Here is a 26,957-nt window from a genome sequence, read left to right on the forward strand (position 1 = left end):
TTCATATTCTGGATTGGGTTCATCCCTATAGTAATCGAATGAATTGAGTTGTTGACATGAAAATGTAAGAACTCAATGGGACCCACCCCCTCTTTGGCCAAGTTTGTCTATTTTGAGAGGGAAAGTCCTGTTAAGTTCTTAATAATCATAAGATTTTATTCGTATAAATGCTAGATAAAACGGATCTCCTTTTATGATATTTTAAAAAAATCCATTTCATTTTTTTTTTCTAATGATGTTTTTAAAAAACGAACTTAATTGATTGATTATGAACATTTATCTTTTTACCTTTATTTACCTTAATAATATTTTTTATTACTTCACATCTTCACTACAATTCGATTTATTTTACCTTAATTATAATTTATAAGGATAAATATGTTAATTTTATGATTTAAAATAAGTTTTAGCTTTTAAGTTAATTTAAATCAATAATTTAAATATAATTTAACTTAAAATCAATTTAAGTCATTAAATAATAAATACTGAATTTTACCAAACATCCCCTAAGCATAACACTAATATAGAAATAGTAATAGTGTTAGTGTTGTAATTCACAAACTCCATAAATATTTATAACAATTTTCTTAAAATTAATTAATTTTTTTTATATAATTTTCTAATTAAGGAAAAATATAGAACTTTGCATTAGTTATCAATAAAAGGCCAAAAAGCATTTTAAAATAAAATTATTTAAAGAGTTAAGAAACCCAAAATATAAAGAAGAATATGTAGTATCGATTCACTATTATATCAAACTTTTAATCAAGTCTGATTTTTTTTTAATGATATTCAAGGTCTAGACTCTAAATATATATATATATATATATAATTAAAGATTTTTAGATGATAAAATATAAATTTGTGAAATTTAAAATATTTTAAAATGAAGATGAATTTTATCTTAAAATTAGGATCAATAAACATGTTTTTCAATTGAGTGCTTGTATTTTTTTATTATGCAAAATTTATTTAACTTTTTTTTTCAACCATTTTCATTTTCAATATTTCCATAAATATATTTGTGGAAAAGCGTTTGCAAAATTTGTCACTGAAGCGACGTCGTTTTGGTCTCGCTCACAGTCCTCATTACTCTCAAGCCCCCAATCGTCGTCCCCAGTTTTGAGAGTAGAGAGCAGAGAGAGAGAGAGATGAGTGCAACAGCATCGTATCTAGCGAGAAGAGCAGCGCAGAAAGAGAGGGTTCGGATCCTCTACAGGCGTGCCCTCAAAGACACTCTCAATTGGGCCGTTCATCGCCATCTCTTCTATCAAGATGTATTCCCCTTTTTTTTCTTCTCATTTCTCCCCCGATTTTCCGCCATTCTCATCTATTTCTCTAGGGTTTTATTTCATTTTACTTTATTTTTTATATTTTGATATTCTTCATCTTCTTTTCAGGCTTCAGACCTCCGCGAGAAGTTCGATGCCAACAAGCACGTGGTTCGTTCTCTCATTCGATCCGTCAACTGTTTTTATCTTTTTTGAAATTTTGTGAATGATATGAAATCGTCGAGGAATTGGTCTTGAGCTAACACATTATTTTTGAAAGCTAAATGGGTGATGATGTATGGTGATTCTTGGTTCTGAGTTGTTTCCGTCAAATGGGGGTTTGTTTTCCTAGATCTGTATAGGGAGTTTGAAGCCAAATGAACATAATCTACACACATTTGATCGTTTTGATTGTATTTTCTTGGTTGCGATTATCCATATCGAGAAATGTTGTTTAATCACTTAGCTGTATAGTAAGAATTCAGGGTTTCAGTATCATTCATTTTGGTGATTCATGTGTGAGTGAGATAATTTTTCGAGAAATTTAACAATGAAATTATTGAATTAAGGATTAATAAGGATGTGTTATGCCTCCATGAACATTTGGAATTTTTTGAATGCAGTTGAGGAACAATTTAAGCATTTTCTTAGTTTTCTTTCTGTTTATTTCTAGATCAAAAGTGAAAAATTGGCAGTTACTCGCATTCGAAGTGGTTAGTATTGTTAGCAAGGTGCCATGTTAACGGAAAAAATCAATGTTCACATGATTCTCCCATTATCCTCTTGCTTATTATGTGAGATTTTGCAATGTGACTCTGTAGAGCAGGCCTCGAGAATTGGATGATCCTCAAGTGTCTAATATTTATTGTATGGAGTGGTTGTTATAATCTATTTTTATCTTTGCTTATTGATACCTAGACAATTAATGGATATCAGAATATTATTTTTTAACTTTAATCAGCCAATTGTTGATGATGACCATGGTGACAACAGCAACGTGATGACAATTATGTGCAGCTCTATATCCAAATATTGGAATTCTAGGGCTTGACAGGAGCTGTTCACTGAACTATGCTTCCTGATATGGGTACTCTATCAACTTAGCATATGCTATTTCTTTTGGCTGATTTGCAGGAGGATCTTGACACAATTGATAGAATGATTGCTGATGGTGAAGCAAGATATGATAAGTGGCGGCACCCTGATCCTTATATTGGTAAGTCATAAGTGCTGTGATAGAAGCTTAAGTCCTTAGAGGTCCTTTCTGGGCTGTGATTGATCAGTGGTTTTAATAGAAATTTTTTGGCACAAAACAAAGAGAATTTACCAATTATGTAGATACTTTAGACAATAAGCATGGACCAAAAGTAGTTTGAGGGAAAGATTTCCTGTTTGATGCTTATTGCTGGGACCAAATACTGTATATATTGGTTTAACTTTATCTATGCAGTTTGAAGCTCACTTGTTTTTCTATTGAACAGTTCCTTGGGCTCCTGGTGGTTCCAAGTTTACAAGAAACCCAACGCCGCCTGCTGGGGTAATATGTTGAATGGTTTATCATTTGATTAATAATTGGAATTTTTTTCCTCTTTATTTTATTTTATTTTTTGTTTTGCCTGTGCACCTATTTTTCCTGTTTCTTTGGCACTTGTTTGTTATTTGCCTGTCAAAAATTGATATATTACAAAGCATAATCTTTCATGAAAATAATTTTTCTACAAGTGTCCCTTTCTGAGTTTTCATTCTTACTACAGAGGCATGCAATTAGGCATTTCTTGGCAAATTCTAAAATCATACAGATGTTTAGTTCTACTTGATTTGTGGTTCAAACAAGAGAAATGGGAATGCTGGAAATAAACAGATATTTCCAAGCTTGGACATCCCGCTTGTCTGCCAAAAAAGAAAAAAAAATCATTTATTTCTGCTTATTAGGATGGGACTAAGTTAAAATTTCTCTTCATTCAAATAGAACAATTTTTGAAATGGTTCCACTACAGCTTGCCATGCATTTTTTCTTTAAAAGATGTGAATACTGTAAGTTGCATACAATGATGTTAACCTTGTGGTTTCAAAAGAACAAGATGAACACCCACATGCTGTCATTGACAGACATGCACATGCATGTATACAGAGACACACCTAAACACATGAATGAGTGCAAATATACACTTGTTACTCTTTAGGCCATTTAGGGTTTTAGGATCTTGACCATGATAAGCTGAAGTATAAAGAGAGTCTGCCAAATGTATAGTTACATTTGAAAGGTGCTGAGTAGAAAAGGGATGTAACCCTGGTATATAGGAAGTATACAAAGAGCAGCATCAAAGGTTAAAAAAACAAGATAACAGATGCAACAAATTCAGAATCCCTGAAGTGGCCTAAGCCCTTCCCAAGGAATCAAGAAACCCCAATAGCTGTAGCATCTTTGGCCAGTAGCTAACAAGATAATTCATTTAAAAGGTATAAAGTTTCTCACTTGTATGGAAGTGCATTTCCATTTGGTTTCTCTTCTGAAAATTATGAAGTATTTCTTTCCCAGCTTATAGGTTGCTGTGTGTTAATTTCCACCTGTGTTGCTTGTTTTCTCTTATTTGTGAACTATTAAGATTGTGTGGATATTGCATTTGCAGTCATTAGCACTTGATCATGCTTATAAACCAGGCTGCATAATCTTCGTTTTTTTTTTTTTTTGATAAGTAAAAGACAAAAGTATATTATATATCAAAGAAAAATGCACCCAAAGGACAACCCAAAGCATACTGGGAGTATACAAGAGATGCCTCAAGGCGAAAGCCAAGAAGGGTTACAAAAACTTACCCACCTTCATTTAGAACCCAACCAATCAAAAAAGTTGATCAATGATAAAGGGCCACCAGGCTGCATACTTTTGACTCAATTCTGATATGTTGTTGATGCAGATTGAGATAATATATGACTATGGCCGAGAAGATAACAGCTAAAGTGGCACATTATTCCATTGCAATAAAGGTTTGTATCTTATTTAGCTGTATGGCTTATTATATACCACTGATGGCTTGGTGATCAGTTTCCCTTGGTTGTCTTCCTTTATCATCTTCTTTCTTTTTTCTGTTTTGGCTTCTCCATCATTTTTTTTAATAGGCAAAAGAGCAATAGATATGTTAAAGAGACAAAAAATGCTACACCCAGTACACAGGAAGTATACATCTGCGCACCAAAGAAAAAAAACACAAAAACCCTCCTCCTTTTGGCAACCTAACCAATCTATCAAATTAACCATAGAGGGAGACTCTTGCCCTAGACCCCCTTTGGTCAATTCTAAAATGTTACATAGAAAAGAAAACTTTAGCTCTTGACCTCTCTTTCCAAATAGTCCAAAACAAACAAAGAGGAGCAACATTCCACTTCTTTCTCCTCTTCCCAATGGATTTAGCTATGCCAACTAAGTAGTGTTGCTTGGACTCAACACCCAAACTACTCCAAACAAGGAGAAGATCAACTGCCATAACAAATATGCCTCAAAACAATGAAGAAGGATGTGATTGCAAGATACCTCCTTGCCTTTGCGTAGAAAACATTTGTTCACCAAAGTCCAACCCCTCTTCAAGTTGTCTACAGTTAGAATCCCTTTCAAATTTGTTTCCCAAACAAAAAAAATTCACTTTTATTGGAGCCCAAGAATTCCAAATAAGCCTTGCCAGGAAAGAATTTGAACTCCTCATAACCATCCCATCATAGAAAGATTTAACTGAAAACTGGCCTCCCTTAGTAGCCATCCACACCACCTTGTTGTCCACCTCCCTACTCACTGATTTACTATGCAACCACAAAAGGAGTGCTTCAACACAACTTAACTCCCAATCTTGGAAATTCCTTACAAAACGGGGGTTCCAACACCCCCTAAATTCAGCCTGTTCCCAAGCATCACATGCCCAAGCCTCCTTTGAAGTGGCTATAGCGAACAAAGAGGGGAAAAGGGTCCTCAAAAGGGCGTCCCCACACCAAATGCCCTTCCAAAATCTTACCCTTCTTCTATTGCCCAAAACATGGGAAATCTTGCTTTAGAAAGCATCCCATCCTTTCCTTATAGCCTTCCACAATCCTACTCCATAACCCTCCCTCGCCTCCAAAGAGCACTGACCCCCTTCTTCTACCCCATACTTACCAATGATTACTTTATTCCACAAGGGCTCCCTTTCTGACATGAACCTCCAACTCCATTTGCCTAATAAAGCCTTGTTCAAAATAGAAAGATTCCAAATGCCTAACACAGGATTCACATACACAAACATTTCCTTATTACTTGGTTTCTCTTTTGTATATTCTAATATTTTGTTACTGATGCAGATCGGGGACGATCTATGGCTATCCATGATTATGGTCTAGAAATGGTCATGAAGAAAAGAATTGTCTTGTTTGTATTGTCCAAGTGAAGGTGAATGGTACCTTTGAACATTCTGAGAAGGCTCTGTTAATTGCAGTGTATTTGGTATACTGTTGAGATGGATAATTTGACTAAAATGAACTGCTTGCATGACATGAATAGTAGGTTTTATCATGAACCCTTTAATTTGCTACATTTGCATATACTCCATGGGGCTCATGGGCTTTAGCTGTTGCATTCTTTAATCAAAATCTGCAGAAACAGAACCATATTTTATTGTCCTGCTGTAATTCCCTCTCTTATATAACGGTATACTTGCGCCAGTGGATTTAGAGAGGGTGATGATTGCCATTGCAGGGGCTTGCTAGTGTGGTTGGTTTTGATTTTTCTGAGAACGCACAGATCCAAGCCCAACAACTGGCTTTTTTAGTCTAGTCTTCTCTGCATTATCAACACTTGGTTTAGATAAAAACAAGGAAAAGTTTTGAAATTTGTATCTAGACTATAATCAGGGCATACAACTCTTTTGTATTAGGGTGTTACATTGTTGCCCTGTAAATTTAGGTGATGGATCACTTAAATGATGGTAAAATTGAATACTGTGAAAAACTCGTCTACCCGCTAATTGGTTTTAGGTAAGAGCTAAGGGTCATGGTTTTTAATTGATTTTCTAATAAGATGAAGATGACAAAAACTTATACCAAGAGTTTGTCTGATCTTAAAATCAGGCTTCAAATTGGGACCGACTGGACAATAAGAATTATGGAAATTTCTTTATAGCGAAAGCCAGCTGGGATTAAACAAAGCTTGCAAGGGTGCCTCACATACAATCTCAGATTTAATGAATTGGAGCATTTCCATTAAAATTTAATAATGATTCCATTGCTTCCAAGCATGAGTTTTTCCTGGCATGTGAAGGCTATTAGTTCAACATTGAACATAGAAGGTCATGGAAGGTAAGATTACACAATATGAGAAAATGACACCCCTCATCATTGCTGATGGTTATATTATCACTAAAATTGGCTCCTCATTTTAGTTGAGAGTTCAAGGATTAAAATGAAGCATTTTTAGTTTCAGATTGGTAAGATGATTCCGATTATTATAAGGAAAACATGCATTTCTGTTAATATAAACAGTGAGAAGGCAGAAAAATCATATCTATGAAGTTGTTGGATCACACTTTGAGGGGCAGAAGTGAACGTGCACGCATTACAGGATGTTATAATGAAAAGGTCATACTCTGTGTGTGTGCGAGAGAGACAAACGAATGCAAAAATTATATGATCTCAAATTTCTAATATAAAACTCAAGCGAATAGACCAGTCCAAAAGTTCTAAGACGTGGCCAAGGTGGATTGGTTTTATATCAAGAAGTGGAAACTTTTCCTCGGTTCTTTCTTCTCTAAATTCATTGAGAGTCTACCGGGGTTGAGTCCATGCCATCATGCTTCTCCATTAGTATTGTAGTTGGTGTGGAAAGAGATAGATTAGGACACTGCAATTGAGAGATTAGCCACAAACTTTTCACCACAACTGACTTTAAATCCCACAAGGGGCTCCGCATAATTATTTGTTTTTAACCCGAAAAACAGTCCTGTTTTTCTAACAGTCTGGTTAAGATGGAAGATGAAGCAGGATGGGCGAAGAAGATGATTCAAAAGGATATGCTGCGAATTGCTGCATCTGTGATCCCAATATTCCTGCTTTTGTGGACAATTCAAGCTGGGATTAAGCTTGCAACTGATCCTGGGAACGAAGCCAAATACAACCAGTTTGCCTTATTGATTGGGGTTGTCACTATTACCTTTGGTACAATATACTTCATCATTGGGCTTGGCATAGTTGCAGACTTGGTACTGGGTTGGTCAGGTCGGTTGCGGGGGATGGAGGACAAGAAAACTGCAGTTCATCAAGGTAGCAATACAAACAGTCTTGATGAGATTTTACAGTTCTATTACGTTGTTTTACTTTTTCCCAAAAATCTTACTCCCACTACTGGTGAAGCAGCAAGGGAGACAAAGACAACCCAGAAAGATACTGGCCGCCTTGCTGCAACTGTGATCACAATGTTCATGCTCTTATGGGCAATTTTCACTGGGTTTAGGCTTGTAACTGAACCTACAAGAAGAGATGGAAGATACAGTGGCTTGGCTTTCTCAATCGGGGTTGTTGCTATTGTCTTTGGTTTCGTCTATTTTATCATTGGGCTCGCCATATTGGCAGAATTGGTCCTAAATATCTTAGACGAGTTGCAGAAGAATGAGAGGAAGGAATCCAACATTCATATAGATTGCAGCATTGATGTCTAACAGCCAAAAATAGCTTCATATTTCCAATGTTAAGAGGAATATATAGGCCCCTTTTGCTCATAGTTTTTCTGTAAACTATACAACATTCATCCAGAAAGATATATGTAACTATGACGGAAGAGTCTAAATCATTCTTTCCTAAAGCACTATAACTACGAAATAAATCATCTATGCTTTCATCCATGTCTAAATCTTCATTTCAGCATTCAATTACCCACTTAACATGCTAGTGAAAATACAACTTGGTCTAATGAGATCAATGGAAGGGTTTCTCGATCTTTCTAGTTCCTTAGTTGGGTGGTGGCAGGGGCAAGGAGATATGTTCTAATTAGCTGGTTTTCTCAGTATTTCTTCCTATTGCAGAATCACCCATTCAAACAAAATACTAAATTTAAATCTCCTAATACTATTTTTTCAATATCCCTTTCCTTTCCAGCATCAGTAAAACAAGGCATAATAGAGTACACATCATGTATCCACATAGAACCAAGTGGGCAAGCATAAAAGAGAAAGATAACAAGAAACAACCTCTCTCCTTAGTGAGTAATCAACTAACCTACAAAGATTAAGTAGCAATCTCTCTCCTTAATAAGTAATCAACCAACCTACAAAGATTTTCATGTTCATGGGAGGATCATCTATATAAATTTTACCCCAACCCAAAAATATTAACAGAAACGAAGATTTGATTGCTTGAAGCAGACAGTTTGGCATCTCAATGATTTCTGTTCCTTGCCTTCCATAAAGTCCAAAACAAACACAAGGGAGTGGGCCTTTAAGCTTTGCTCTGCTTCTTTCCCGTAAAAGAGCCATGCCACTCCACTGAGAGAAAAAACCAGCTGCCCAGGATTCTTAATGTGGAATAGTGACTGAGCAAGTGATCAACTGATCCTTCCTCCTTTTCACACATATAACATCTATTAGGAATACCCTATCCCCTGAGCCAAGGAAGTGTAGAAACAAAACTATCCCCTGAGCCAAGTTAGTGTAAAAAACAAAACGCTCAGTTTAAATCTCCTAATTTGTTGTTTTTTCAATATCTCTCCCTCTCTAGAATCATTAATTCAAACAAGATGGTGAATGGAAATATCCCAATCCTCTTGAGTTTTTCAACACTCATTTCTCCCCAAAGCCATCAATTCAAGCAAAATGCTTAATTTCAATTTCCTAGTTTTAGGGTTTTTGTCCTAGGAACTAAAAGGGGCTTTTTCTTTTAAGTTTTCCCGATTCCTTAGAAGAAGTCTTGCTGTCTCCAGTCTCCATTTTATTGATAAAAAAACTCTACTTTACAGAATCCATCACATATCCAATGCATTCAATCCGTAAAGCACTCAAATTGAATGTATAACAGAGAAATGATGCTTCAAGATCAATGAGAAATGTACATGACAGAAATGGAGAAACCCTAGCTGAACGACGAAGCAGAGGAAAAAAAGAAGAGGAAGAATAAAAAAAAAAAAATCAGATGAGCTTAAAAGGGAGAGGCCAAGGAATGGATCTGGGGACCTCAACCTTGTCCTTGATGCGCTCAATCTTCTTCTCCTTCTTGGGCCTCGCGTTCCCGTACGACCCCTTGAACCTCTTCCCCTTCTTCGTCTTCTTGTCCCCTCTTCCGCACAGAATCGGCACCCCCATTGCTGCTGATGATGAAGACGCCACTGTTGATCTCTCCGTCATCGTCGTCATCATCCTCCTCGCCGCTGCGCCGCACCACTGCATCATCGCCATTTCTCTTCTACTCCTTCACTGTTGTCGAACCACACAGGCGAAGGCTTTTGTGTATGGACCTGCCGGAATGGGCCGGGCCGGTCCAACCTGGGGCTAGTCTTTCTATGGCTCTCCTATTTCGCAATTGGGCCAAGCGCGAAAAAAATTGATATTTTTTTTTCTTTGTAAAAATAACCTAACTTTTAAAATTAAATTCCCACTACAGAGGGAAAAACATACACGAGAAAATAAATAAATAAATAAATAAATAAAATCAGATGAGGTGTGGCTTCAAATCAAACACCTCATGAAATAACAACAACAATCTTTTTTCATCTTATATCAAAGGAAAATCTGTGACTTCAATTCTGGTTCATCGTCTTTGTTTTTCACAAAAGGGGTCAACCCAATTGCTCATAAATGGAGCTCTGCAGAACCACTGCTGCATTCTCATGGGCTCACTCCATCTCTCCTTCTCTTCACTTCCCTCAACGCTTCTCAGTTAGTATATTCTCTCATTTTTCCTGCGTTTCTTGTTTCTTTAACTACTGATTTATTTATTTTTTAAATAACATTTTAATTTGTTGTTTATTTAGATGTGTGAGAGTAAGGGGCTTAGAGTTTGTTGCGCCGTCAATGCCAGTGCTTCTGGGCAATCTCAGAAGGTAATGCTTTTCAGACTATGGCCTTTTTGGGGGTCTCTTTTACTTTCTGTTTGGTTGCCGAGAAAATGGAGGGAAATTGGGATTTAATTTGGGTATTCTTAGGTTTATTTTTATTTGTAAACGGGAATCACAATTGGCTAAGTCAAATTGAATTTACCTCTGTAAAGTAGATTTTTTTTTTTCTTTTTTTTTTTTTTTTTTGGTTTCATGGGCTAGAAATTTTTGTTTTGTTGTCTACTTCCCTACATTTTCTCACCGAACAAACAGAATGTTAATGATTGACTTTTCAGACATTGTAGTTTCTGTCTTAACTTGGATGAATTAACTGTTGGGTTGGTTCGAACTAACAGCCTTTTTGCATGATATAGATTACTGAGACCGTTTTTGTGCTGCCAATCTCAAAAGTGGTAGTGTCCTTTATATGTCTATCTTGGTTAATTTTTCAATTTGTGATTGAAAACTCTTCATATGTTTACTTCAATGCCTAATGACATTGTTCTCAAATTACTCCAAATTACTCGGTGAGAAACCTCTTTGACAGGTGTTTGCCCAAAGTTGGACAAGATGGGTGAGGCTACTAGCATTTTGTTTATTGGCTCCCTCTGATTGTTAGACTTGCTCCATCTAACAAATTTGTTTTCTTCACAATTTAAATGAATGATACTCATTTGGCATAACTTTGGGTTGTGGCCAATCATTGGTCTAACCCAGCTATTGGGTGAGTCTTGCTTCACTGTTGCAATCTAGGGCTGCACATTTGGTGTAGCATGAAGGGTAGTTTTTGACATGGAAAAAATGTTCAAAATTTTCCCAGCTTCTTTTTTGGCATTCTTGGGTAGGATGGTGTTGGTTCCTTAGGGACTTCATTGACCTTTTATGGTTTGTTGCAGGAAAATCAGATGATTGTGTCCGTAACAGGAGCAACGGGTTTTATAGGGAGAAGATTGGTGCAAAGGTTGCTTGCAGGTTGTAGTTACTCCAATGGGCTGTAACTTTGTTAACTAAGAATTATCATCAAAGGTGTATGTAGAATTGGACCATAATAATTTGAGTCGGGTTTGAGTCAGTTGGTTCTCAGATTGTATCCCCTAAACCATACATACTCTACTGTAATATTTACCATATCACACATTGTTTCAGACCCTCCATGTTGCATATATTATGTTTTGAAGTTCTGAATGATGTACCTTTATATCAGATGGGTTAAATCCCTTCCCTTTATTCCCATTGGAATGCAGATAATCATCGTGTTCATGTCTTGACACGGTCTCGATCGAAAGCTCAGTTTATTTTTCCTGGTAAGAAGGTAATAAATACTTTTTTTTTGAACTTTTTACATATACAATCTCCCACATAAAGTTGAAAAATAAAATTGTAATTTATTTTTGGTTCTTCATAATTGTCACAGCTTGTAACCATTTTTTATGGTTTATGGATTTTCATAACTCTTTTATTCTCTTCTATTTTATTTTTTCTTTTGGTCTTTTATATTCATGTATACTTAGAATCAACTTTCTCTTCTTCTTCCTCTTCTTTTTCTTTAATTTTAATTATTTTAAAACTTTTTTATTCACAATTTGGAGCTCTTAAATTTTCCTTATAACACTGAAACAATACTCATTCTATAGTCTTTTACCAAGTATTGTTCTGCTTAACTCTTATTCTTTTTTCTACATCCTGGAATCTGTAGCCAAGGACTTTCGAGGAATTGTAATTGCAGAGGAGCCAGAGTGGAAGGACTGCATTCAAGGTTCAAATGCTGTTGTAAATTTGGCAGGAATGCCCATAAGTACAAGGTGGTCTCCTGAGGTTAGTATCAGAAGTGTATTGAACTAATAGTTTCATCTTTTTCTACATTTTTATCTTTCGAGTTATACACAAGAATTAGTCAGAATGTCACTTGTTTCACAGTATTTTACAGTTTCTTTTTCTGGATCCTCTGTTTGGTAATTTGCTACCCAGTACCTGTATGGCTTAGTTTCTAGGCCTTGAGACTCAGGACACCCTCTTTGATTCCAACGGTGCAAGCCAATACCTATATATGCCCAAGTATTGCGGTTTCAATAGCCATTCCAAGTCATAGTTTTCATTGACAGGGTGGTTTTGAATTAGTGCTTGTACTCTATTATGGTGATACATTCATGCCTTTTAGCACATCAGTAATCTATTATGGTGATAAATTAGTGCCAGGTGAGAATCAGTGTTGAGTAGTGCATTGGCCAGCTGTAAAAATGGTGTGTCAATAATCGATTAATCGGTTCCAACATGTGTCACTTATGAGCTGCATATCCCCTGATACAGCCATCAAATCACTCTATTTATTTGGATGAACAAGCTCCCCTGGGGAGAGTTAAACTTATTTTTCATGTTTTCAATGAATTTTTTATTCAAGTAATTATAGGGAATTTTTGTTCATAATATATGTTTCATGCTTCATAGCATGTTATGTAAAATACATATTTCTTATGCTGCTACCAGTTTGCAACAATGCTAATGATTAACATTTTTGTTGCATATGACTTCGATTAGCTCTCAGTGCTTCACTGGAGTTGAACATATCAGAATCTTCTGATGACATATTGCATCATTTAATACTCAAAATTGAACAAATGTATTGTATTGCAGATAAAAAAAGAGATCAAGGAAAGCAGGGTCAGGATTACCTCAAAGGTCACCACTGTTTCTCCTTTACCAATATCTACCTACTGCGATCAACCCAAACTAAGTTCTTCTATTATTTTTTTTTTTTTTGATAAATCAAACTAAGTTCTTCTATTATCGATGCAAAAAGTGACAAGAATCTTCTTCTTCTCTCTTCTGGTTGTTCATTTGACTATTTCAACTAATTATGAAGGTTGTGGATATAATAAATAACTCACAAGATGAAGTTCGGCCCACAGTTTTGGTTAGTGCATCAGCGATTGGTTACTATGGTTCGTGTCCATCACAATTTCTACTTGTACTTTCTTTTATCAAATCATTAAATAACATGTATACATCAATTCTTTTGCTTATTTAACATGTTTCTTAGTTTAAATGCATTTTTAGGTCTTAATAAAGATCGCCTCTGGGTGCAATTTGACATACTTATGATATAGGTTCTAAGAGTGTGTTTCCATTGTAATTTGTAATAGTGCCAAAATGAAAATTTTGTAATAATTATATTACACAAGGTGCAGTAATAGTGTATACAAAGTAATAAAGCTTCCATCAGGGATAAGTATAGCTACTTGTAGGGCTACATTTGGCTTTTGAAAAGTACCAAGGACAGGGGGAAAATGCTAAAGAAAATGATTTTTTTATATTTGAATAACATGAAAAAAGGTAAGAAAAGATAATATTAAGGAAAAGAAGGGAGGGGGAAATGCTAATAGATTTTCCTCCATATTTTCCTCAAAAAGAGATGGGGAAAGTGCATTCCTTAGTAATTTACTTTTTCCCCTCAACTTTTCTATGGATAATCAAACTTACTTCTTTCTTTCTATTTTTCCTTTTTATTTTCTTTCCATGAACTTTCTAAGAACCAAACATAGCATAAAAGAACATGTGATTTCCTCACTTGAAAACATGGTTTTTTGACAAAGGAACATCCAAACTATCAACTCCCGGCCTCCCTTGGCTTGCTTGTCTTTCCTTTCTCTTCTGGAGATTGATGAAGCTTCAAATATATTTAATATATGAACCTTTGGCTTTTATATGATCATACGCTGAAATTTCATTTTTCTTTTTTCAAATGCTCAGGCGCAAGTGAAACACTAGTATTTAAAGAGCAAAGTCCATCAGGAAATGATTACTTGGCTGAGGTAAACAAAATGATTATTTAAATTTCTGTTCCATATGATTAAAATTTCTCTTGTTAGATAGAAGTTAGCCTCAGTAACATCTTATGCATTTTCTTTCTTCCTTTCCTTCTTTCGTTTTTGTTTTGCATTTTTTCAGTATATTACTTGTATGATCTGTTACTTATCATATTCTCTCATTTAGTCAATGTTTTGGGGAAGTTGCAAGTGTGGTTAATTGAGATACTTGATGTGCCATGTTAAAGCGATTTATTGAGCTAAAATTTTATAATATTTCATCTTATACAGCAGTTGTGGAATCCATTTGCATTTATTGTGGAAAACAGTATTGCCGCAATTCCCTGCTTTTCAAGTTGAAAGAAATTACTAATTTCTTCTTTTGATGGTGATGAATTTTGTATATGTTTATCACCTTAACCTTTTTGTGGCAATTGCAATTGTTTTTGGCTTCTTTCCAATGTCAATATTATCTGGTCAAACCATTCATACAAGTAATATCAAGTCTTTTGACTGCCATTTTGAGCACTTATTTTCCACTCGCAAAGCTCTTATCCATGCGGTGTAAGTGTGGGCCAAATTAGAGTGAGAAATTGCCCTATTCGGGTTGTGGCTTATGACTTGTGCAAGGAAGTCAACGGATATCAATGCCCCTCACAAAATTTTCCCTGGCATATTGAAGAAAAAGATAAAAATCCTGAAGAACCTACTGTAAGATGTGATAAAGGCAACTTGATGTTTTCCTTTCATATTCATTTATCCAGTTCATTCCGATGATCCTCAAAACTGGTAATGTTTCATTAACATGTAAAGGGAGACTAATAAGAACTTATCTTATCAGTAAACTTCTGGCCATGAAATATAATCATATCTTAAGTTTCCACATGGAAAGCCATAAGTGTTTTACTGTTCTAACCTTTGACTTACATAATACACATTATCAGGTTTGTAGAGAATGGGAAGGCAAAGCATTCAAAGTAAATAAGGATGTTCGCTTGGTGCTTATTCGAATTGGTGTTGTTCTTGGAAAGGATGGTGGTGCTTTAGGTATCATTTTTGTCATTTGAACCCTTTTCTGCAAAGAATGATTGTGTATTCCACTTCTCAGTTTTTTTGTTCATCTGACCAATCTTCTCCATTTAAATAATTTTATTCAAGGTATTCATTTGGTCAGACTTGTCCATGGGCTCTAGATGAATTTGGAAAATGACTTCCCAAAATAATAATTGTCTTTCATGTTTACTTTTGTTTCAATTGATAATCTTACTGAATTTGCTGCTACAGTTGGTTAGTTGAATTTGGTTCGCCTTAACCAAATATTCACATCTAAAAGCTTCAATCTGGCTGGCATACTTACTGTTTTGAACCTCTGCAGCTAAAATGATCCCTCTCTTCAATTTGTTTGCTGGTGGACCTTTGGGCTCTGGTAAACAATGGTACTGTACTCAATTTTTGTCTCCCATTCAATCTTATCAGTTACCATTTAACACTTTCTACTGCTTATGTGTCATTTGGTTAGTGTTTGTACGCATAAATTGAATTTTTTGTCACTTGCAAAACCAAGAAATTTATTTCCAAAATGCTAATAAAACACTCTCTAAATGTCATGTTTATTTATTTATTTTTCTCACTTCAGAAATTAGGAATCAGTTAGATAAATTGAAATATTTCTGAGGATTGATTGAATCATGGTTCTAATATATTTGATTTTGGCCTCCTATTCCAAAACATTTATGTGCTTTTAATTATGTAGGTTTTCCTGGATTCATCTGGATGATATAGTGGAGCTAATATATGAAGCATTGTCTAATCCATCATATACAGGTTAGAATTTTGTTTATAAGTTGAATAAATTCTCTTGTTATTCTTAAATCAGAAAATTAAGGGCAACCAAATATTCGATGTAGGATGGAGCTGAACTATATTACTGTTTGATGCTTCATCTGATTCACATTCACTTTTATTTCTGATATCAAGTCTGCAAGCATGTACAAACAAGTAAATCAATAATAAAATGTCCCATCCTAACCACTATGGACATTTGATACCATATTCTGATGTTTTTCTGGAAATCTAGGTGGTCTTTAGAGTCACTTTGAAATTCCTAAAGTGGGAGATTCACGAAGTTAGGCTCTTGTCTATTAAATTTAAATGGGTTTGGGAACATCTTGAAGGAAGAATGGCTTTTGGTAGCCTATTTCATGTTGTCATATAGAAGGATTTAAAATAGGTCAAAAGTTTATGTAATTTTCTAGGAAATAGCTTCCTTTCTTCAAATAAGTATTCCCGTTCAACTTCATGCAAGAAGAAGCCAATATTACAAAATTACTTCAAGCACATAAATTGTTTGTTATACTAAGAGAAATGTAATCAAGAAGCTTGCACCTTAATGTATGTAGTTACGGTAAGAGTTCAACTAAGACCAAGTTCTTCTTTGAAGTTGCATTCAAAACTCACCCTTATTTCCCTTCCCTTTCACTTCATGCTGTAATTGCACTGAATTTCTATCATATGGTTTTTAAGAAATTACAAGATTTTCCCTTAAACCCATAGAACCTATTAAACCATCTGACTCCTTCCTTTTTTTGGTGTTCCTGATATTTCCTTTTCAATTGACCCCCTCTTAATGTAATTGGATTTTCCTACTGTATATACACAACTTTTTTGGTAAATGGCTGGATCAGGTCTGGAGTAGGCCTAGGTATGAAATTCATGTTGTCACATGTATAAGTAAAAAAAAAAAAGGGATACTTGGTTTAGGGTTTTACTTTTCTTCCTTCAACTATGGAACTGAGTTTCAGTAATCCGAATGTTAGGAGTTATAAATGGAACTGCACCAAACCCTGTCCGTCTGGCTGAGATGTGTGACCATTTGGGAAATGCCATGGGCCGACCCTCATGGCTGCCAGTACCCGATTTTGCACTCAAAGCAGTCCTTGGAGAAGGTGCTTCTGTGGTAAGAATTTCTCCCATATCCTCCCTTTTTGGTTCTGGTTTGAATCACATTATGGTAAAACAAATGACTTGAGCTGATTACAGGTCTTGGATGGGCAAAAAGTGCTCCCTGCTAGAGCCCAGCAGCTGGGTTTCACATTCAAATACCCATATGTGAAAGATGCACTAAGAGCCATTCTTCTTGGGAGTTAAGATGTAATGGGATATGCACATTCTTTATTTTTCAGAAAAAGCTTCCCAAAAGTTGGAGGCATGGAGTGAGATTCAAGTGATCCAGATTTGAGTCACGCTTACTTCTGCTGCGCGGAAACCATTTTGTCCCTTGAAAATAAGTTACAAATTGTTAGCCTCTCTTCTTCCTCTGTTCTTTCAAAATTAGTTGCAATTATTTGTGGTAATGCACCAATAAGCCATTTGCAATGTATTTTATGAAAATTTAAAGAGACTACTTTTCTTTCACTCTCAGATTATATTACCTGTGAGTGCCTAATACATAGCAAGGAGATGCTGAGTTTTGAGGCATAAAATTGGCGACTTTGATTTGAAGATATTGCCTGTCCGGAAAGCTGCATTGAGAACATAAAGCAGTTTTCTATTTCTGAAAACATATTTTAACAAACTTACGCTAGAATTGCTCCCAAGGAGAATTTTGTTTTTGAAATGATTGAGAACAGTTTTCGAAAATGCTACCATGCAGGCCCCAAGTTTTGGTGCTTAAGTTATGTTATTTGGCAGTGTAGGCAGGCAACAACAGGACTATTAAGCATTGATCAAAAGAAATTGAGTGTTGCTTGCATGTGTAACATGGAGAAACTTACTCCTCAAACAATACTTCCTATATATGAGATTTCATGGTATAGTGACTTCGAGGGATCATGATCAGCAGAATAGGACCTTTCTACATTGAGGGAAAAAAATGGAGGTGGGTGGTCTGTGGGGTGATAACAGACCAAACCCACATAAGGACTCCCATGAAGCAATTGTATGGGCACAACTGGAACCCTATTCTGAATATGAAGCTTCACAATCCCATGAGATAAGTTAAATGTATTTTTCTTCACTTTGAAAGGAAGACTTCCTATTGTCTTTTGATGATACAGATCTAAGTCAAATATAATTCTTTTGTATTTCCTGATCCACAAAAGGACAAATGAAGCAGAACAAGATTAAGACCAGAGACACCCATCTCAAAGAATTCATTCATCCCTTCAAAGAGTACTTTTTCCCTGAAAAAGGCTGGAACTTCGGCTCTTCTTTCTTTGGCTCCTCCTGTTTAGTGGCTTTTGCAGCTTCCTGCAGGAGTAAAGAACCATCCAAAATGAGCAGAATTGTATCAATAGCAGCTTTTTTTGAAAAAAAAAAAAACCATTTTAGTTCTGAATGGCTGATGAAACAACAGTACCTTTTGTGTTTCCTTAGGAGATCGATTTACATTTGAACCAAAAACGAGCTTCCCCTGAGACTGACGAGAAGAGCTTTGTGAACTAGACCCTGCAGAAGGCTGCCCACTACCACGGTTAACAGGTTGCTTGTCTTTGGACCCCGAGGATGAAACTGGTGGAGGCTCATACTTCTGAGGTTTTCCATCCAACCTTCTACCTACTCCACAGAAGGGGTTGAACTTTGGTTCAGGCTCTACTGGAGCTTCTTGAACTGAGAACAGAGATAGACAATTTGTCTTAGAAGAAGGGTACCCAAATCTGCTGATTTAATGACATTAAAGTTTATACATTGAAATTTCCAAGAATTCCACATGAGAGTTTGCTTCAAAAAAATTATTGAGGGAGTATTTTCCATTCAACAAGAGAAACTTATCACTACTTATGCAAAACATTCCCATTTATCAACTTCTTGCCACCAGTGGGGGAAGACACCTAAAAAATCTCACACAAACAGACAGATTCATATTTCCAATTGACAAGTCAAAATACACAATAGTTGAACAGACAGATACTTTTCCAATTTATATGCTAATTTCCAATATTAAAATATTTTTCATCATATTTAACTACACATGTACGATGTTATCATGATCAGATATCCTGTGTTTCAACCTAATCAAATTCACCCACAAAGTGTGCTATAATTTCCAAATCATCATCTACAGTTTACGGGAAAAAAAAAACCCCAAAAGAATCAGTTAAGTAGCTAAATTTTCATCTCCTTGAGATCTCTCTAGCAGCATATGAATTGAAAAACAGTTATAAATTAAATAGAAGTATAGCTTTGCTACTACAGTTTTACGCAACTCCCATTGGATCCTGTGAAAAGTTTAAAATAGTGTGGTATTTAGTGACATAATGTGAACCCCTTTCTAGAACAAACACTATCATCACATCTCCCACTCACACCCTAATAATAATACTATCGATCTAGCTAAAATTTCTCATAGTAGCTTTTCTTTTCTTGTTTTTTTTTTTATAACCGAGGAATCTTCCATGGCCAAGTCCTTAGGACTCTCCATAGGGACCTAAACCTCGGGGTGCCGACTGTCCCGCAACAACCAGCACCAAGTAAATTCAGGGTATCATCAATGGCAGGATTTGAATCCAGGACTATGTGCCACTAACTGGGATCACACTTCCCAGTGTTCACCCTGACCAACTGGGCTACCTTGACGGGTTCCTCATAGTAGCTTTTCTTCTTAACTGCTTTTTATGTATTAGACAATTCCTTGCCAGATTCACTTTCATTTCAGCACTATGTACTATGTCTGGATTGTAGAGCGTGCATCAACAATTCAATGGCCACTATAATTCTCACGTAACTTATACAGTTTTTTTTTAATCACTTATTACTCTCAAGTTATCACATGAATGGCGCATGACAACAAAGGAAGGGTAAAAATCATTCATTTACTTCATACTTTGGTGTGCTCTTTTTAGCATTTTTTAATGCTTTTCTTGTTTGCCTATCAAAAAAATATATATATATCATTCATTCGCTTGTCCAAAAAAATTATCCACCAAGTGTTATAAAAAATAGGTATGGGATGAGCTCCTAGAACACATCATGTACATATCCTTACTATCAGAGGTTCACAACTTAACCTTAGGTACAAAAGAACATTAAGGATAGTGTTGCTTCTTTAATAGTCAAACCCAAGTAGATGAGATTATGTCTTTGACGATTTGATCGTTACTCAACTTACTCTAGAGGGGTATAGCAGCTCAACAAAGAAGGGAGGAAGAGGGTAAGGGGCTAGTGGGCTTGTTGGAATGGAAACCTAGAACTATGATGGAATGAAAGAAAGACAATGTGAAATAAATGAAACATAGCTAAATAAGCTGATGAGATGTTCACCTTCAGCTGCTGCCTTGCCCAGGGGAACAGGTGCAACAGGCTTTTCTGGTTCTTTGAAATCAAGAGGAGGTGCAAAATCCACCTCACAGTCTGTCTCAATGATACTTATAGCATTAGAAGGCTTTGTCTCTACAATATCTATGTAATATTTCTTATTATTATATGCCACCATGATACTATCTCCAGTGGTTAAGCAGGAAAAGTTCCTTAGTGTTGTCTCCAAGCTGCATTATAAAAGAAATGAAAAAAGATAAATTAGTGTACCTGCTACACATATCCATTAAATGACATAGATGAGCATCAGATATTTTATCAAAAAGATAAATGTACATAAAAATCATAGAATGATAAGTGAAAAGGTTCTCTAACACCTTCAAGCTTCAAATTAAATAAGCATATGATCAGAAATTTTCTTCCAACTTACAAACTTTGTAGAAGGCAGTAGTAGTTATACTGAAGTTCTCCACAGCATTTTTTTTTTTTTTTTTTTTTTTTCTGTTGGATAGGTCAGTTCTCCATAAACTTGTAATTAGAAAAAATAAAAAATAAAAATAAAACAACTGCTCTATTAAGAAAAGTTTCTGTGACTCACTGGGAACCTTGTGACTGTACCAATTAACCCTCCAAAATACAATCCTTTCATCCCTAAAAATCTCTCTGGACAAAGGATAAAAGAGAAACTCTGAGAATCTCCAACATTATCCCTTTTTGGCTTTTGCATAGAGAGAAATGAACTGTTCAATAATAGGAATCTTGCCAACGTTTCAAACAGAAGACAAGAGGCAAGAATACTAGACAAGTTATATGAGTTCTTGGATGGATCGAATAACTGCCCACCAATCAAATTTCACTTTAGTGGGGTGGGGTGGCAGTCTATGCTACCTGACCCACCTAGGAGTAGGGAAGAAGCCGTCAAGTACAGCAGCAGCCTCTATGTTCAACACATCCATTCCCTTATGTGGCTACCATCAATTCAAATAACAAGGAAACAAAAAACCATGTACACCATCATGCAATAGAAATTGCACATCATGACATGATATATCATAATATGGATTACCATTTTCAACTTCAGGATTCCCCTCTCTTGCAACAGCATAAAATATTGATGAACATCAAGAGACACCTTACCTACCTTCTCCTAGCAATAAAGATTATTAGCAACAACTCACATGGCTTTTGGGTTTGAAATATCCAAGAAGTCTGTTGTATGGGGCTGTAGTTTTACATATGTTCCCTTCGGAAGAGTCACATTTTTCACCTGCACAGTGTCTCCCTCTTGTAATAGCATGTTTTCCATCATCTGACAGGAAACAATTAAAAGGATCACAACAGGAATGAGTGCCCTGGAGACATCTGCAGTAGTAAAACTGACCTACAGCAAAATATGTTTGCAATACCAGGCTTATACAGACAAATGCTTTTGGATGCCTACCCAATATGGCATATAGATCATGCCCTCTTCAGCTATGAATTCCAGAACTCCACAATGGGAGACCCGCTGAGCAGCAGGATTACTAAGTTCGAACAACATGGGATAATCAATATGAAGAGAAGCTGCAGGATTAAGTTATTTGTTATCATCGTAGATAGGTTAATTAAGAATCTGAAGTGCATCAACCATATAACAAATGCCATAACATAGGTTCCAACTAAAAGAACTAACCTAGGCGGTCAAGGGCTGAGGGAGGCATTATAACTGAAACAACATAAAGAAAACAAAATCAATAAAGATTAAAAAGAAAAGAAAATTAAATCACAACCAGTAGCATGAACTTGAAGACTTACTTTTACCACCACTTTCTATCTGTGGCTGCAGGATATGAAACAACAAAAATGGAGTCAGAATTATGGAAATGTTGACAAAAAGGACAAGAAAAAGAAGAATTTCTTTCAAGTAAAACATAGGGTTGCAAAGCCCATGCACATTGATTAAAAGGTGCCACGCTTCAATTAGCTTTAGTGAGGAGACAAAGTTTTGTATATTGGAAAGTCCTTGGTTGAGGGCATGTAAAATATCACAAAACCATAAAATCAGACAGCCAAAATGAAAAACTAAACGAAATTAAAGGACTAAAAACAAGCTCACATACTAAGTTCTTGTTGTTGCATACAAGAGGTGAGTCTAGGGACAAAACTAAATTAGCACATCACAAGGTAAGTATTGAACCTTATCTATAAAAGATGCAGGGTAACATCGATATTTCTGCTCGAATGACATTCCATGATATCCATATCCACCAAAATACTGCAATGTCACAACCAACAGAGTGAATAATAATAATAACAAAAACTATTAATATATAATAAGCAATTATTCAATACTGTCAAAACATATAACAATGTTATTTACAAGAACCGAGGTAAAATAAAGGTGTAAAATGCTATGAGTTTTAGTAATGGCATCCTTGCTTCATGGTTCTCTCTTACCCCTGTCCTTGCATTCTAGTTGATTATTTCTGACCCATCTCTAGCTTTGGCTAAGTATATACAATGGATTCTAATGTGCCTTCTAATGAAAACTAAGCAAAGTTCTAACATTGGAAAGATATAAAGAAAAAGAATGAACACTAGGCTATGTTTGGTTCTTGAAAAGCGTTGAGGAAAGCAAAAAAAATGATAAGGAAATGAATCTTTTCCTTTTTTTTAAAAAAAAAAAGTTTGGATAATATAGAAAAAGGTATAGGAAAAAAAAAATATTAAGGCTATGTTTGGTTCTCAAAAAAATTGAGGGAAAATGTAAGGTAAAGAAAATAGAGAGAAAAAGTAGAATAAAAGAAAAAGTGAAAAAAAATAAAAAACAAATTTAAAGTCAATAAATTATTTTTGTATACTACTTCAAACTCCTTTCACTTATTTTAAGTTTTCGAGATAAAGATTTAATAATTAAAAAATTTATGAGTTTCTAATTAATTTTAATTATATTCAATTTAAACATATATTCCATATTACAACCAACCATGAGAAAATAATTTTTCTTAATATTTTTTTTCCTTTCCTTACCACTTTTTGGGAACCAAACATAACCTAAGGAAAAGATGGGGAAAAAATTGTCTACAATTATTCCTCCCCATTTACCTTTAAAAAAAAGCAAGGTGAAGTTCGTGGAAAGTGCATTTCTTAATGGTTTAATTTTCCTTCCCTCAAATTTTTCATGAACAACCAAATAAGAGAAAGTTTTATATTTTTTTTCTTTACCATTTTCTTTTCTTACCTCAAACTTTTTAAGAACAAAATGTAGCCTTAAAGTGATGAAAATAAAAATAAAAAGCATAACAAGAAACAAGGAGAAATCATCATTTGTCAAAACTAATTAGGCTACAAAAGAGGATATAAACTTGTAAGCAATTGTCGTATTTCAAGCTCAAACATAAAGCAGCTGATTTTCAAAGGGAATTTACAACAATAGTAAGAGTATACCATATCCAGACATTTTTTTTTTTTTATCAAACATAGCATAACAATTTCATTTTGCCTTTTCAAAGTCAAAAACAGGTGGAAAATAGTTTACTATATGACTGAATGGTTCTCAACTCCATGCTGCCAACGAATTTCAGCTCCACCTTATCTCAATTTTAAAAAGTTTCCCTCCACAAATTTAGCATGTTATTGGTAGCTTCACAACCTTTCAAAAAATGGCACTTTGCAGAATAATATGGTTACAAGGACATAATAAAATATCATACCCATTTGAGTTGCAAGTCATAGTAATTATTTAAATAGAATTTTTACTTGTCATGAATGGTCAATTTAGGTGTGCACCATTCAATAATGGAGGGCAAACCTTGCCCATCTCCAAGTTGAACTTACAAAAACATTTAGCCAAACTTTGGTCAACAATTACATATGTATTCTCCATCCCTGCACACCCATTATTACCAATAATTATTCAGTACAAAACCAAAACATACCATTTTCTATTCCCACCGATTAATCAGCCGTTGGAGTTCCCTATCATAAGACAAACAACGACAATTCTCCATTATCGAAATACCCAATATGGAAATTTAAAAGAACAGATATTATAATATTGAACTAAGAATATCCACCAATTCTTGCTATATTTCCAATGAATAAAGGTCTACTTTGGTTGCAGAGAGAATGCCGGATAAGGAATAAAAGGAAAATTGATTTCCAGCATTTTGCTTCTTTGCGATCCAGAAAAAAGAACCTTCAATCAACTGTGCCTTCCTAAACCTATTTGGCTCAGTTGATTCAAGTACTTCAGTTTTTCTTGGAAAGCAAGACACCTCAAAAAGAGAGATTCGAAATCATATTTTCCCCCATTTCCCTCAGTTTTCTCGCCAAACAAAAAAATATTAAAGAAAAATAGCACCAATTAAAAGGATTAGGTCTAAGAAAACGTAAAAATTTAATAAGATTAATACTTAAAGAATCGTGGAAATTCAGATCTAGAAAGGGAAATTGAAATCGAAAGCGAACAGAGAGTGAAATATGTCAACTGGAGAGTGGGAATAGCAATACCGAGCTTGGAGGAAGAAGATGAATTGCAGAGAGGGACTATAGACGATGATCGAAGAGCAGAAACGGAGTTTAAGAGAATTATAAGGGGGAGAAAGGTTAAGATGCGCTGCGGTGCGTGTTACGCACGCTATCTCTCTACTTTCCACGTGAACGGTCCGGATACTCTGGGCTTTTCTTCTTTGGGCCTCACCCACCTCCCAATTAGTACAATTTCAGGTTCCAATATCATGGGCTTTCTTGGGCCCCAACCGTAATCGATGGCATTTTGGGCCCCCAATTATAGGCTTGTTTTTGGGCCTCCTGATGCCAGGCTTGGACTCTTAGGGCCCATAAATTGCCCCATTTAAAATGGGCCTCTTTCTTTTTGTCCTTTGGGTGCTGGAACTAAATTGAACTTTCTAATATATCGGTGTCCTGTTTTACGCACCCATTTTTTTAAAAAAAATAAAGATATTTTTAATAATTTTGAAAATATAATATATAATCCCACGTGAACGGTCCGGATACTCTGGGCTTTTCTTCTTTGGGCCTCACCCACCTCCCAATTAGTACAATTGCAGGTTCCAATGTCATGGGCTTTCTTGGGCCCCAACCTTAATCTATGGCATTTTGGGCCCCCAATTATAGGCTTGGTTTTGGGCCTCCTGATACCGGGCTTGGACTCTTAGGCCCCATAAATTGCCCCATTTAAAATGGGCCTCTTTCTTTTTGTCCTTTGGGTGCTGGAACTAAATTGAACTTTCTAATATATCGGTGTCCTGTTTTACGCACCCATTTTTTTAAAAAAAATAAAGATATTTTTAATAATTTTGAAAATATAATATATAATCCCACGTGAACGGTCCGGATACTCTGGGCTTTTCTTCTTTGGGCCTCACCCACCTCCCAATTAGTACAATTGCAGGTTCCAATGTCATGGGCTTTCTTGGGCCCCAACCTTAATCTATGGCATTTTGGGCCCCCAATTATAGGCTTGGTTTTGGGCCTCCTGATACCGGGCTTGGACTCTTAGGGCCCATAAATTGCCCCATTTAAAATGGGCCTCTTTCTTTTTGTCCTTTGGGTGCTGAAACTAAATTAAACTTTCTAATATATCGGTGTCCTGTTTTACGCACCCATTTTAAAAAAAAAAAAAAAAAGATAATTTTAATATTTTTTAAAATATAATATATAATAAAAAAAAACTAAAAAAATCAAATATAATTAAAATTAACCAAAACTTATATATTTTAAAATTTTTTAATCTATTTTCTTTTTTATCGCATTTTTTTTTCTTGGAGAACTAAATGTATTTTTCAATTTTATTCTAGAAAAAAGGAAAAAGAATTGCATTAATTGTGTTGACAAAGTGCTTATTTGAAAGGTAAAATGACTTAAACTAAAAAATATTTACAAATATTGAAGAAAATTACACCCAAAATCTGTTTGTAAAGCAAATCCGGAATGTGGTATCATTCTTCTTTAAATTGGTAATACAAAACCTTCAAAAAAACGCATCATTTGCACTTCCCTTTTGTCTCTTTCATAGCATGTTTTTTTTAATAAAGATGTTTATAATGAGAAAAATTGTAATATCCCAATATGATAAGGAAAAAAGTTTAAGATATTATGTGTATGGATTTCTTTAACTTTGAAGACCCTTTCGGGTTGAAGGGGACAATATCCACATAATTGAGAGATAGATTGTTGTAAATGATATCAAAATTGATCTCCAACCCAAATATGAGAATTTATTTGACCTCATTAGGGGTGTCTGACAATTTAATCTCACATTCCCTTACGATGTAGAATGGACAATATCCATATGTTAGAAGGGAAATCATATGGGAAAAAGACCAACAACCATGGCAAAGACAAAGCTAATAGCGCAAGAGTATTTTCATCTGTGTGTACAGCAGAAACTTGTGGTAGTTAGAATAAGTTATATTGCTGTTGAAAAAGAGGGAAACTTATAGATAATCACAACCCCTGTCGGCTACACGATGAGAGTCACGTGTACCAGAATTCAAGGTCATCAAAGGCAGAAAAAAAAAATGAAAAGAAGATTAGACAGCAATCAAAGATTAAAGTTTTGATTAAAAGAGCTCATACAAACCACAA

At 35.3% G+C, this 26,957-nt stretch overlaps 5 protein-coding genes across 5 annotated transcripts; 3 read left to right on the plus strand and 2 right to left on the minus strand.

The window, feature by feature from the left end:
• Positions 1-1,008: 1,008 nt before the first annotated feature.
• On the plus strand, positions 1,009-5,827 carry LOC100246984 (NADH dehydrogenase [ubiquinone] 1 beta subcomplex subunit 9). The gene is made up of 6 exons (XM_002268369.4): positions 1,009-1,277; positions 1,401-1,442; positions 2,406-2,487; positions 2,753-2,808; positions 4,190-4,259; positions 5,598-5,827. The coding sequence occupies exons 1-5, from the start codon at positions 1,152-1,154 to the stop codon at positions 4,229-4,231; spliced, it is 348 nt and encodes a 115-aa protein (XP_002268405.1). The 5' UTR covers positions 1,009-1,151; the 3' UTR covers positions 4,232-4,259; positions 5,598-5,827.
• A 453-nt stretch (positions 5,828-6,280) lies between these two features.
• LOC104878690 (uncharacterized) lies at positions 6,281-8,128 on the plus strand. The gene is made up of 2 exons (XM_010649291.3): positions 6,281-7,550; positions 7,644-8,128. The coding sequence occupies exons 1-2, from the start codon at positions 7,256-7,258 to the stop codon at positions 7,943-7,945; spliced, it is 597 nt and encodes a 198-aa protein (XP_010647593.1). The 5' UTR covers positions 6,281-7,255; the 3' UTR covers positions 7,946-8,128.
• Positions 8,129-9,230: 1,102 nt separating this feature from the next.
• On the minus strand, positions 9,231-9,782 carry LOC100241858 (small ribosomal subunit protein bTHXm). The gene has a single exon (XM_002268496.4). The coding sequence runs from the start codon at positions 9,671-9,673 to the stop codon at positions 9,407-9,409; it is 267 nt and encodes an 88-aa protein (XP_002268532.1). The 5' UTR covers positions 9,674-9,782; the 3' UTR covers positions 9,231-9,406.
• Positions 9,783-9,911: 129 nt separating this feature from the next.
• Positions 9,912-17,528, plus strand: LOC100264142 (epimerase family protein SDR39U1 homolog, chloroplastic). The gene is made up of 13 exons (XM_002268581.4): positions 9,912-10,153; positions 10,249-10,317; positions 11,208-11,283; positions 11,556-11,615; positions 12,008-12,126; positions 12,943-12,987; positions 13,172-13,250; positions 14,059-14,120; positions 15,059-15,161; positions 15,490-15,550; positions 15,868-15,938; positions 16,931-17,070; positions 17,154-17,528. The coding sequence occupies exons 1-13, from the start codon at positions 10,073-10,075 to the stop codon at positions 17,259-17,261; spliced, it is 1,074 nt and encodes a 357-aa protein (XP_002268617.1). The 5' UTR covers positions 9,912-10,072; the 3' UTR covers positions 17,262-17,528.
• Positions 17,529-18,106: 578 nt separating this feature from the next.
• On the minus strand, positions 18,107-24,961 carry LOC100258971 (uncharacterized). Its single transcript, XM_002268745.5, has 10 exons — positions 24,858-24,961; positions 24,284-24,323; positions 22,543-22,620; positions 22,161-22,185; positions 22,039-22,071; positions 21,808-21,929; positions 21,545-21,675; positions 20,373-20,596; positions 18,472-18,722; positions 18,107-18,362 (listed from the first exon to the last, which is right to left on the minus strand). The coding sequence occupies exons 2-10, from the start codon at positions 24,284-24,286 to the stop codon at positions 18,270-18,272; spliced, it is 960 nt and encodes a 319-aa protein (XP_002268781.1). The 5' UTR covers positions 24,287-24,323; positions 24,858-24,961; the 3' UTR covers positions 18,107-18,269.
• Positions 24,962-26,957: the final 1,996 nt, after the last annotated feature.

This window comes from Vitis vinifera, chromosome 3 (genome assembly GCF_030704535.1).
Source record: "Vitis vinifera cultivar Pinot Noir 40024 chromosome 3, ASM3070453v1".
NCBI classification, from domain to species: Eukaryota; Viridiplantae; Streptophyta; class Magnoliopsida; order Vitales; family Vitaceae; genus Vitis; species Vitis vinifera.